At 37.4% G+C, this 13,751-nt stretch overlaps 1 protein-coding gene across 5 annotated transcripts in view; it reads left to right on the plus strand.

Annotated features, from left to right (window-relative positions):
• Positions 1-13,751, plus strand: part of CHEK2 (checkpoint kinase 2) — a 33,373-nt gene that overhangs the window by 2,350 nt on the left and 17,272 nt on the right. For 2 of the 5 annotated variants that reach the window (XM_063454615.1, XM_063454618.1), the window contains exons 2-6: positions 6,291-6,523; positions 7,414-7,544; positions 8,271-8,412; positions 11,783-11,873; positions 12,688-12,796. In XM_063454615.1, the coding sequence (XP_063310685.1) occupies positions 6,291-6,523; positions 7,414-7,544; positions 8,271-8,412; positions 11,783-11,873; positions 12,688-12,796 (706 nt within the window). Of the gene's footprint in view, positions 1-512; positions 790-6,290; positions 6,524-7,413; positions 7,545-8,270; positions 8,413-11,782; positions 11,874-12,687; positions 12,797-13,751 lie in introns of those variants that run through there. The other 3 variants (XM_063454616.1, XM_063454617.1, XM_063454619.1) reach the window with 3 other exon arrangements.

Here is a 13,751-nt window from a genome sequence, read left to right on the forward strand (position 1 = left end):
AGGTAAGGGTTAGTCTTGGAGGCCATATGCTTTCCTAAAGAGATGGGTTTTAAGGCACTTCTTAAAAGATGCAAGACTAGGGGAGAGTCTGATGGTGGTAGGCAGGCTATTCCATAGGAAGGGAGCCGCCCGCGAGAAGTCCTGCAAGCGCGAGTTGGCCGTACGAGTGCGGACAACGGACAGGAGGTGGTCACGGGCAGAGCGGAGAGACCGAGAAGGGACATACCTATGGATCTGTGAGGAGATATAAGAGGGGCTAGAGTTGTTCAGTGCTTTATAGGCTTTACAGATGTACACTACATCTGTTTGAAAGTGAAACCAGTTTGTTTTTTTTTCATGCAGGCTCTGTCAAGCATAGCCAGGGGAGGTGTGGCTAGGGCTGCATAAACAGAAACAAAGTGATTTAACTCACAAATGACAGTGAATTGAGCAGTGAAATTGCAGGGGAATGATCTATACACTAAAACTGCTTTATTTAAAGTTATTTAGGTGACTATAGTGTTCCTTTAATACTACAAGGAGTTTTCTGCATCCACTCTGCTTTTTAATAACTGCAGCTTTTTTAATTTTTTTATTGTTCTTATAAGACAGCCCACCAGAGCCATTAGTCTTGTAACATAAACACTCAATTCCAGATTGCTTAAATCAATTTTGTTGTGTGTGTAGTATGCATATGCACAACTTGGACTGATCTCTCTCTCTTTGTTAAGGAACACTCCATATGTAGCATAATTGCTCCTGCGTGCTGTAGTGCATATGGTGGCAGGAGTGCTCCTGCGCTGGCCTATGGTAAGTAGTTGAACTGTTTTAATATAGTTTGACAACGTATCAGGGTCTGCAGGCAGGGACTATAGCTGTGGTTGCCTAGCAACCCAGGCACTACCACTACAGCTAATCTGTCAATCACACAGATCCAAGTTTTGTGGTCTTGGTGTCATCGCGATCACATGAATCAGATCAGCAGTATTGGATGAAGGAGGGACTGCCCTGGTTGTCTGGCATTTTTTTCTTTCCACACAAATATGAACGCTAACTTTGGCCAGTGTTTGTGACTAAGTGGCTACTAAAAAAGACTGGAAATACCATTTGCAATACGTTGTCTACTTTTGCAAGTGGTATGCATCATGGGGATAACTCTCATTCCTGGGCTACCATATGGACTCAAAGGCAACATTCTCAAACTAGCAAATTCCAATGTGTATAAACTGAAAAAGTGCTATGTTTGACCCTGTATCTTTCCAAAACACCATAAAGCCTGTACATGGGGGGGTACTGTTGTACTTGTGGGACATCACTGAAAACAAATATGTTTTTTATTGCAGTAAAAGCTAAAAGTATTATGACATTCACAGGTAAAATGCCATACACAACTAAAAGAAATTCTTAATTTCTCAAACGTTTTTAGATTTTATTCATAATAAATTTGTTTCATATATGTATAGTACAATAACCAAAACAAAACTAATAACTCCTCTTTTCTCCAGGCCAAAGTGCTGTTGCGGCCTCCTCCAGTTGCGTCTAACTGGAGGTCGTGCCAATGAGTTTTCTATTGCATGTTGTAGTATGAGAGTCGGGAAGATTTCCAGCTCTCAAATACAGAGGCCTTGCAGGTGTGGTTTGTAGATTTGCTTCTAAGCCCTCTAATTAGTTTAATATTGTTTTTTATTGGTTAGGACAGAGAGACAAGACTGCAGGCATTAGAATAACTTTATTAAAATGAATTTGTTAAAAGGCCTACAGTGTCCGTTTAGACTGGGTTGTACTCTTGTACAGCCTGCTGCCATTATTTTCTCCTCAATGGTGGGAATAAAACACCTCATACTATATACACAACGATAACAATACTTTAAAGGAGCACTATAGGGTCAGGAACACAAAGTGTATTCCTGACCCTAAAGGGTTAAAACCACCATCTAGCCACACTGGTCCCCTCATGCCTCCCTAAATCTAGTAAATCTTACTTGTATTCAAGTCTGGAGCTGCTTGTTTCATTTAGACCTGCCTGCTGACATCAGCAGAAGTGGTAGCCTGATCCAATCACAATGCTTCCCAATAGGATTGGCTAAGACTGACAAAGAGGCAGATCAGGGCAGAGTCCGCACAATTCAAGCACAGCCCTGGCCAATCAATGAATGTTTATGAGGAAAGTTCAGTGTCTGAATGCAGAGGGAGGACATACTGAATGTTTGGATGCATTTTAGGCAGCCATGACCCAGGGAGGATCTCTAACAGCCATCTGAGGAGTGGCCAGTGAAGTTATCACTAGGCTGTAATGTAAACACTGTATTTTCTCTGAAAAGACAGTGTTTACACTAAAAAGCCTGAAGGTAATGATTCTACTCACCAGAACAAATTCAATATGCTGTAGTTGTTCTGGTGACTATAGTGTCCCTTTAATTTCTACTTCTTGCCCCTCCTTCCTCACACACCCCTCGTTGTGTAGACCTTTTCCTGTCCAAGCAATCTTCTGTTTCTTTAATTTCTTGAAACTTAGCACTTAAAAGGTAAGTGTGGATTCTCTGTACATACTGTATATGTTCAGTATTTCTGAACTCTGTACTTTTATTTTATAGCATTTTTGCTGTGAAGAAAAGACAGGGTTATCTTCAACCTATTGTTCCTGTAAGTTTATTTGTAATTGTCCTATTTAGTTAAATCCCCTCTCATAATATTGTAAAGCACTATGGAATCTGTTGGCGCTATATAAATGGCAATAATAATAATAATCTCTGCAGACACACATTCTCACAAGTTTATGCACTAAAGTGTTATTTTTTTTATTTTTTTTTAAGGGATTTCAAACACTACTATTTACTGAAGTGTGAATTGCCAGGAATTCAAACTGAATTTCAATTTTTAAACCCAAATATCCAAACCAAAACCATAACTAACTCAGGAAAATGTTTCCAGTCGGACTCTTTTTGCCTGAATATTGAAATTCACTTTAGATTCTCTGTAATTTACATTTTAGTGAATATCCTCGAAGCTTTGAGAATGGAATCTGTGATAATATCTTGATATCATGAAAATTAAAACACTGTCAAAAATATCCTTACAGAATCCTCTGAGAGGGCATTAAATTGTGACTAGATTTATGCAGGGCTTGACAATTTTACTTGAAACTAGGAGTCAGCTAAAAAAGTTAGGAGCCAATATTTTTTTTTATCTTACAAGAATTTATTTTTAATGACAAAATTTACAATTCTTAAAGGGACACTATAGTCACCAGGACCACTACAGATTAATAATAAACCATCTCCGCAGGCTTTTCAATGTAAACACTGCCTTTTCAAAGAAATAGCAGTGTTTACATTGCTGCCTAGTGATATCTCTAGTGGCAGTCACTCGCACTGTGCATCCACCTATATTCAGTGTCTCCACGCTCTGCCTTGAGGCGCTCAACATTCCCCATAGAGATGCATGGTTTCAATGCATCTCTAAGGAGATGCTGATTGGCACAGCATTTTACAGCGCTTGTGCAATAGCTTCCCAATACTTTCCAATGGGAAAGCATTGGATTGGCTGAGATAATAAAGCTTGATGATCTTGGCCATTGAGGAGAGGCCAGCCGCGGGGACACCAGTACTGTGTGGGGGGAATAAAAACACTCTTCCCATGCGATCGGTGGCTGGTCACTTAACCCCTTCAGGACCGGCCTGTTTTTGCGATGTTTGTACGTTAAGGACCAGAGCAGTTTTAACACTTTTGTGGTGTTTGTGTTTAGCTGTAATTTTCCGCTCTCTCATTTACGGTTCCCATACAAGTTATATATTGTTTTTTTCACGACAAGAAGGGCTTTCTTTACATACCAGTATTTATATTATGTCATATATTGTATTTAAAAAAAATAATAAAATATGGTGAAAAATAAAAAAAAAAACATGTTTTTGGACTTTTACTTGAAAAATCTTTTACTCATCTACAAAAGCTAATGAAAAAAACTGCTAAATAGATTCAAAATTTTGTCCCGAGTTTAAAAACACCCAGTGTTTACATGCTTTATTGCTTTTTTTTGCAAGTTATAGGCCTATAAATACAAGTAGGAAATTGCTGTTTCAATATATATATATATTTTAAATGTATCAATAGTGACATTGTTACACCGTTATCTGTCATAAATCCCCGAAACACACCTAACATGTACATATTTTTTAAAGTAGACAACCCAGGGTATTTAAAATGGGGTATGTCCAGTCTTTTTTAGTAGCCACCTAGTCACAAACACTGGCCAAAGTTAGCATTTATATTTGTTTGTATGTTAAAAATGCAAAAAACGCTAACTTTGGCCGGTGTTTGTGACTAAGTGGCTACTAAAAAAGGCTGAACATACCCCATTTGCAATACCTTGGGTTGTCTTCTTTTGCAAATGGTATGCCATCATGGGGCTAATTCTCATTCCTTGGCTACCATACGCTCTCAAAGGCAACCTAACCAATCTGACAAATTTCAATAAAAAAAAAAAAAGTAAAATCAAGCCTTATATTTGACCCTGTAACTTTCACAAACACTATAAAACCTCTACATGTGGGGTACTGTTATACTCAGGAGACTTCGCTGAACACAAATATTAGTGTATCAGAACAGTAAAATATATCACAGCAATAATATCCTCAGTGAAAGAGCTGTTTGTGTGTGAAAAATGCAAAAAACTTCACTTTCACTGACAATATCATCGCTGTGATATGTTTTACTGTTTTGAAACACTAATATTTGTGTTCAGCGAAGTCTCCCGAGTAAAACAGTACCCCCATGTACAGGATTTAGGGTGTCATAGAAAGTTACAGGGTTAAGCACAGTGCTAGCAAATTAAATTATCTGGACTTTTGGCCTGGGTTGGCAGGCAGGTCCCTCAAATTGCAATCATTAAAATTACTTAATTAGATAAAAATATTACATAAATATGCACGTAGAATTTTAATATATATACATATTTATATATTTGACGTCTACGTGTATATTTATGAAATTATTAATGTAATTTTGTATGTGGACATATGTATATTTCGTATTATTTTTATTTATTTATTTATACATAGATATATATCATTACATTCTAAGTGTATTTTGATATAAATATATATATATATATATATATATCAATATCAAAATACTGTTAGAATAAAATTGAATATATATATATAATTTTTTTTTAATTATTAAAAATTATTTTTATTTTTTGTTATTTATTTTTATTAACATATTATTTGTATTTTATAATAATATATATATACCATATATATAGTTATTATATATATTGTATATATTCGTGTGTAATTTAAATATAAGTGTATTTTTATATTAATATACGTATATATAAAAATACACTTAGTGTGACATTATATATATGATATATATACATATATTATATATAGGTATATATAGATATAATACATGTATATATATCATATATATATACACATATTATAATTTTTTTTACACTGATTTTTTTGTTTTACACTTTATTTTATGATTTTTCACTTGCAGGGAGACTGCCTGTCAGCACAGAGTGTCCCCCTGCAGGCAGATACAAAGACCCCTATTGCGGTCATGTGATCGAGTGATCACATGGCCGTGGGGTCCTGATCTGCCGAGGGGGGACTGCCCGGGCAGACAGGCAGTCCCCCTGGACTGGGAGGAGAGCTGATCGCCGCCGTGGGACCGACGGCGATCAGGTAAGTAGCCCAAAACCGTTATGACGGTTCAGGACCGTCAGCGGTCCAAACGCACGTTTTACCGCTGACGGTCCTGAACCGTCAGCGGTCCTTAAGGGGTTAAACATACACTCACTGATAGACAGATACACACAGTCACAAATTATATGTTTTATTTCAATTTAATTCCACCCAACCTTCTTACCTTTTGGGATAGCTGGAAAGGATCCGCGTTCCCAGGGGTCTAGTGAGCGGACTAGCAGCTACAAGTACTGTAGGCAACTGGCTCTTGATTTGCTGCCTTGCGCGCTGCTTAGTGATGCTGGGGCTGGAATGATGTCATATTTCGGCCTCGGCATCTCTAAGAGGCGCCCAAGGGAGCAGGAAGATTGACAGCTTCCTAGCCACCCGCCTTAAAGGGAGCGGGCTTACAAATCGCGACTGTAAAATAAAAACCGACTAAAAGCAAAAATAATGTCCATTTGTTTTGTGTGTCATTGATTTTTATCAGCCATAACTCATGGTTTATTGAAATCCCCCATCTGCATGTATTTGTCTCCTTTGCTATGTTTCTGTATACAGCACTATAGCAGAGAAAAAGTACAATTCTAATTTTGCAATTTAATTGTGTATTTTTAGTTACAAGATGTCACGTGATACAAAAGGGGATTCCCAACAATCTCAGGGCACTTCTAGTTCTTCCTCCAGTGTCCCTCAAACCTACAGCCAGTCTTCATCCTCTGGTACCATGAGTTCTTTGGAGACAGTCCCATTAATGGATATTGCATCAATACCAGAGGAACAAGAACTGGAAGATATTCTTCAGCCATGGGGTCGTCTTTGGGCTCTTGGAAAGGGTTTTGAGAATCATGGTATGGTAATACTTACCCAATTTCATTTTGTGTGTGTGTTTATCTTACATTGGGATGGACGAACATTAAGTTCTAAAGGGGCAGTATACTCATCCAGACCACTTCATCTAAATAAAGTGGTCTGATTGACGTGTCCCTGCCGTTTATCTCCCACAGTGTAGAACATTGCCGTTTTGGAGATGCAACAATGTTTTAATTGTACAGTTAAACACCGCTTAAGAAGACAGTCACAAGATGGTTCTTCTGCAGTGAGAACGGAGTCTGACTTGGTTCTTCACTTATAGAAGCATTGGATTAGCATAGTGTGGCGATTGCTACACATGCACACTATGTCCACAGTGTTTCTCAATGAGAAGATTTCACTGGACACAATGCTCATCAAGCCTGATGGATTCAGTAGAGGTGCTCATGCAATGCAGGACTTGCTTCAAAACGGAAAGCAGGAGCTCTCTGTTGACTATAGTGAAGGCAGGGTGCAGCATCTGGTGGACCGCAGCTAAGAAGTCAAACCGTTCTAAACCAGGGCGATGCCAGGGCACCACAACCACTAAAACATATGTAGTGGTTATGGTGTTTTGAGTCTTTTATTTAATAGCACATTCAAATTTATTTATTACAACATGGTGTGACAGATATTTGTATAGTTAAGGTAGCCGGTCTTATTTTGGTTTCATTGGGCAACGTCTAGGAATCTGTACACAATATTTAAAAGTTAGGAGCCACCAGAAACATCCATTAAAGGAACACTATAGGGTCATGAACACAAATGGGTAACCCTGACCCGATAGTGTTTAACCACCATTTAGGTGGCTTTTTCAAACAAAATGTGTTGGAGTTTTCCTGTGTTTTACAAAGAATTTTGTGAGAATTATGCTCTATTCTTTCACCAGACTGTGTGAATAATGAATATGTGTTTGGAAGAGATAAACAATGCGACTACACGTTTGATAGGCGAATAATAAACAAAACTGAAAAATATAAAACATACAGCAAAAAACATTTCCGGATATATAGGGTAAGTGTTTAAATTAAGGTAATTTGATCATTTTCAGGTATTTGTGTCTTCTAAAATTTTGAGTGGGGAAGTGGCTGTACTGACTGTTAAAAATCCTGTAATGGGGAGGAACAAATGCTGGTTCTGAAGTTAAAAGCTCAGTAAATCTTACAGATCTACTTTCACCGTGAATGTAACTTTTTCTTGTCAGCTGTTTATGCTTTTCATATTATTATAATTAAAGGAACACTATAGTGTTAGTACTACAAACCTCTATCCCAATGCTACAGTGCCCCTGTCCCTAGTTATATTGAGGTGTAAAAGTTTTACACCCCTTTTTCCAGCACTGTTAACCTCTCCACCTCCTGCAAACATCACAAAGAAAGTGTTACTTCCTCCATTGCTGGTCCAATCCTATGCTTCTCATAGGAAAGCATTGAGTCCAATGCTTTCCTGTGAGCAGTAACGTCACAAGACAGAGTTTTACTCGGTCGTTGCAGCGAAAGCACCCATAATGGCTGTAAGCATAATAGCCACTAAAGGCCTGTTTAATCCTCCAAGGTAAACATTGCTTTCTCTGCAATATGGAATTGTATAACCTTGAAGTTAAGCGTACAGGACCACTGCACCCTGACCACTTGATTAGGATAAAGTGGTCTGGGTTGCTTTAGTAATAATACAATATATTTGCTTTTAGTAATAATATCGTTTATTGATCTGCATGCCAGAAATTTGTACCTTTTTGTTTTCAAGGATGGAGGACATTCCCCAATTGCATACATTGAAGATTTGAGTGGCAATGGAACATACCTAAACAAAGAGCTCATTGGCAGAGACAAGAAGTTGCCTTTAACAAATAATGCAGAAATTGCACTTTCATTACCGTCAAATAAAGGTATCTCTGTCTATTATAATGTTAATAATTGTGTTTGGAGTTGATTCTACATCACTCCAAAAACCTTGATTTTCATTTTTATTTTTCATGTTTTTTTATATTAGTTATTTTGCTGACACAGTTCTACTGGGATTTATTCACAAAACTTAAAGTTCAAATGGCAATATTAAAAATAAAATAGCCAATTTGGAAAAATTCTCTAACTTGGCCATAGGCACATCTTGATTTGTTTAGTTTAAATTTTGCCATTTGGATTTCAATTCACTAAACTTCAGAGTTTAGTGAATAAATCCATCTGTCTTTACCCAAAGTCTTCTACACACCATTCCCTGTATATTGTATTTTACGTCTTCCATTTCATTTTAGATTTTATGTTTTGTGGGTAGGCCTATCAAAAATATTGTATTGCCTATCTCTATCTATTATGTGTGTGTGTGTGTGTGTGTGTGTGCGTGCGCGCGCGCGTATGCAATTATGTATTTAGATTTTGTGATGCCTAGACCTGACAATCTCCATGCAACCCCTTCATCTTTCTTAGCATACTCATCTGCACCTCCACTTCCTATCATAACAAACCTTTTTCAGGTCTGTTGTCTTCTAGGGTTTTATTAAAGGGACAGCTAATTGAAGTAGTCTGTATGCTGTGACCCTTTTGCACTTTGGAACTGCAATGTTTTAAATTGCAGCACTGAGAACTACAATGTTTACATTGCAGCTCTAAGTCTGCCCTCTGTTGCTGTCTAGACGTCCTCACGGACTTTCGGCATCAGATTTTCCCCATTGGAAAGCATTGAATAATGCTTTCCTATGGGGAGGTCAAAGGCGCACGGGCCATTGCCGCACATTGCGCATTAGGTCCCCTGCTGGCTGATGGCGGTGGGGGCGTGGGCAGAACCAGACCCAGCGCCAAGGGACATCGGCGCTGGATTAGGTAAGTGGCTGAATGGGGTTTTAGAGGAGGGCACTCCAGGAGCCTATAGTGCCGGGAAAACTGGTTTGTTTTCCTGGCACTATAGGATCCCTTTAAGTAATCCGGTTTAAATGAAATGCGTAAACATTGCCATTCCTGCACAACTAGGGTTAAAATGAGGGAGACATGACACCCATAACACGTCACTAAGATGAAGAGGTCTATGTGCTTATAGTGTCCTTTTAAACAAAAACGGGTGCTGCATGTTATAAGGTTAACAAAAGTTAGGAGTGATTTTTCACTGGTCTTACTTGTGTACATTCCATGGAAGCGACAGTTTCCCTTTCCAAAATCAATTAGAACAATTTATAATTTCTTGCGAACTGTAATAGTGGTTGTGAGTCTCCAGTCATTTTCAGTTTATTCACCAATCCTGCTTCCTTGCTTATGTTAAATGTTTTTACAATACTACTGTTGTTGTCACAGCTTACATTATTTGTGCTTAGTTTTGAACAATTTTGGGGGAAGCCTCTTCCTGTGCTGACCGCAGTGTGTCAGACAGATTTTATAAAGTCATAGTATTGGACACATCTGACAGCTGGGCTTTAAAAAATTTTTACAAAAAAATATGTGAGTGGATGCAGAAAACCCCCAGATGTTGAGAGGCCAACAACGAGTAAACTCCCTGACAACTTTCAGCATCAAACCTCCCAAGTAGATTTAATGAATGTGCAGAACCTGGCACATAAACCTTAAAAAGATTCTTGCTTGTAATACATTATGCTGACCACACACATGGGTGTAAGCCATGGTTCCAAATTTGTGGGATGCCAAGGTTTACCCATTTTACCATAACTGTTTTTACTTGTAGAAATATTAATTAGGCTCATTATTCTCTGATCCTCCCAGGCTGTCTTCCCTTATTGTGCAGGACAGGTGATGTGATGTTTTGGTGAACTATGTAAGAGGGGGGAAATCAGAGCTACTTCTTAGACCGCAGTTCAATTCTTTATATTTTTTATTTTAATTACCGGTACATGCTTTGCTGAGAAAAGTATGCAAATTAGTTAACCAGTACGGTACTTGTGCTTGTGTGGGATTGCTGTGGAAAAATGGTGATTGTGCATGCTTTTGTATGGAATTTTTTCATTTATATTCTGGAGAGTGCATGAGGGTGTGCGAAATCTCATGAGGTGGCATAGTTGACCAGAATTTAAAAAAAGTGCAGTAAAGGAAAGTCTTTTTTTTTTTTTTTTAAACTTCCGCTGCTTTATTCACGGCATAAAGTGCTGAAAATGTATTTACTGATGAAGGAACAAGGGACTGTCACTTCTTGAGAAGCGAGGCTTCCTCCTTTTAGTGCTTATTTAGTTATGAAAAAAAAAGTCCTAGTTTGACCACAAGGTGGCAACACATTTCTGTTTCCATGGGTAGTTATTATTTTATTATTTGTATAGCGCTGTACAATGGGTGGACTAACAGACATGTAATTGAAAGGACACTGTGGTTACCTATAAATTATAAACGTTTACATGAATGGTTATCTTTCATGTCTTTACTATGAACAGAATATTCACACGCCCAAAGATTGTAAAATGTAATTGTGGCAGCATATTCATAATGAAAATGTGTACTGGCCTCATAAAACACTTTTGGATTGTTCATAAATTTATTGAAATACCTGTAATTGAAATACTTCATCACAAAGACCGTTTTTACAAGATATAAAACGTTCTTTTGGTGCTTACTCGCTAAACCGTGCAATTATGCAACATGTCAAGGGAACTGCAAATGGTTAACTCTGCTATTTTTCAGCTTACGTATTTTAGACTAACCTTCTATTGAACAAATCCTCATATCACCCTTCATTTTGTATTTGTTACTCTTAGCCTTACCATTGGCCCCTAATTGCAGAACGTCTATGTAATCAGTATCTTCTCATGTCTATCTGTTAATGCAAATAATTCATAAAAGGGGCTTTTTGCCACATATCTCCTATGCTGATGAGTGATACTTATTTGGAATGATGCTGTATATTCTGTGGTCAATCATTTTGTATTGACACTTTTGTCTTAACAACTGTACAGTAGGAATGACAAGTTTAAAAAAAAAATGAAATCCTTTGCATAATGGCAAATACCGCAGCTTCAATTAATCCAAAAATTTGGAAACTGCTAACTCAAATTATAAGTAATTCTTCTAATATACTGAGTGGTTCTATCTCCGTATAGCCCTGCCATGCAGTTAAAATGAAATGGAAGGAATGGATTTCTCTGCTAAGTAAAAACTAGTACTGTAGCAAAGAGAAGTAGCTAGACTTTATGGGCTACATTTTATAATGCATTGTTTATTACATATCTTCATTTTTTACTTAAAATGTGAAAAAAATGTTTCCTTCATTTAAGGATGATGGGTTTGATATATTAGAAGAATGTATTAATATCCCCAGGTGCGCTGCAGTTTTTGTATTTTCAGATTTGTTGGTGGATGATCAGACAGTCTACCCAAAGGAATTTGGAAATAAATTCATTATGTCAAAAACAATTGGAAGGTGAGGCAAAATATTAATAACCATTGACAGCTTGGAAAGCAATGCTGCATCGCAAAGTGTCTTCACAAATCTCTGTGCATAATGAACTGGTTTTACCTGAATTGTGTGATGGTGTGGTATTTTAAGTAAAACCAGTTCACTATGCATTAAGAGATTTGTATTGGTCAGTATAAAAAAAAAATGCATCAACATATACTTGTATTTTGTACAAAATAATAGAACAATTGGCAATATGCCGTATTGAAGGAGATTAAATAGTGTTCTTATGGAAACATCTGTCCAATAATTGCATATTGACCAAGTCTGCCTGGCTGTCACTTGGGATATTTGATTTAGAGATTCTTACATAGATGGGTTGACCTTAGTGAGCCAATATTTGGCTATCCGAGACAGTGCAGCTAATTTGATGGGTTTAGTGTAAGTTTCCTGAAACATAAATAATAAAAGCAAAGTAGGTGTATTAGGTACTGTAAGGTTAGTGTGAGTCTTAATAAGTGAACTTACTTTCAGCCAGTAGACTTGTTATTTAGGGTAATTCCACCAAACATGCAGCATGGTGCCCACATCGTCAAGACAGCGCCAGCACTTTTTCGATTTAGAAGGACATGAAGTCAAAAAAGACAATGATTAATATGTAACTGATTAATATTAGAGTATCTGAATTACCCAGTCAATTACAGCTCCATTAATCACAGACTGCCTCATCATTACTTTATTATATTTAAAATCTTTCCGTGTCTATCATTTCTACATAACCTTTTCTTCTATAGGCTTCAGCTTGTTTAATTTTTTTTTATATATTTTTCACTCTTAGTGGGGCTTGCGGAGAAGTCAAACTAGCTTTTGAAAAATCCACATGTAAGAAGGTTGCAGTAAAAATAATCAATAAAAGAAAATTTATGCTGAGCAATTCAGGTGATTATGTAAGTAAACAAGCAGCCTTTAATCTGTATCAAAAGTATTTGTGCTACATACACACACATCATTTTGTGGGTTTTTACCTGCAAAGCTCTGATGGCTTTTAGCCAGTCATTTTATAAAATAAGACCAAACACTCAGCAGCTTTTAAAACAAATACAACACAATGGTTTTTTTTTTTTTGTGGGTGCCTGTACTCCTGGATGACAGGAATTTGTTCTTGCTTTTTCACATGCTATTGAAGTGTCTCTAATTATCATTGTAACGTGTGTGTGTGTGTGTATAATAGGAAACATAAAATGCTTGTAGGGAGGCAGGGACAGAAAAGGTGGTCTTCTGGAGCAAAAATAATTATTTAAAAATAAAAGAAAAAACAACGGTATAATGTAAAAAACAAAAAGCTCAGAGGGAAGTGAAGCTTGTATATAAATCAAACACTTTATTTAGAATGATAAAAACATATAGAATTACATTAGAATAAATACATGTCTACATTCTCCTAAAAAATCTAAATAATTTAAAATCTTTCTCAAAAGGAGTATATATTGAGAATATATATATAATGAACAGAAAGCCTTGCACTCCTACCAATAGAAAAATATGTTAAGACCCGGTGCTCGGGCTGACCTCCCCTCCTCTCGAGCGTCTAATCAGGCATCACCGGAGATCGGCACCTTCCCACTTGCACTAGCGCGAGCACGTGATGTAAGTGACGTCATCACTTAATGCCGTTGCTATGGAGATCGAGACGCTATCTGCATCTAACAATCCTCCTCTCGGGTACTGAATGACGGCGTTCCCAGTTGTCATGGGAACGCCGGCGCATGCGCTACTGGCTGATCTCCGCATCTGACCCACGCTCGGGGAGCGGATTTGTCAGCAACCCTTACTTATATGAATATCTATCATGGGATGGATAATAAATAGATATGGGCACATATATACATCTCCTCCTCCTTT

The sequence above is a fragment of the Pelobates fuscus genome, chromosome 5 (genome assembly GCF_036172605.1).
Source record: "Pelobates fuscus isolate aPelFus1 chromosome 5, aPelFus1.pri, whole genome shotgun sequence".
NCBI classification, from domain to species: domain Eukaryota; kingdom Metazoa; phylum Chordata; class Amphibia; order Anura; family Pelobatidae; genus Pelobates; species Pelobates fuscus.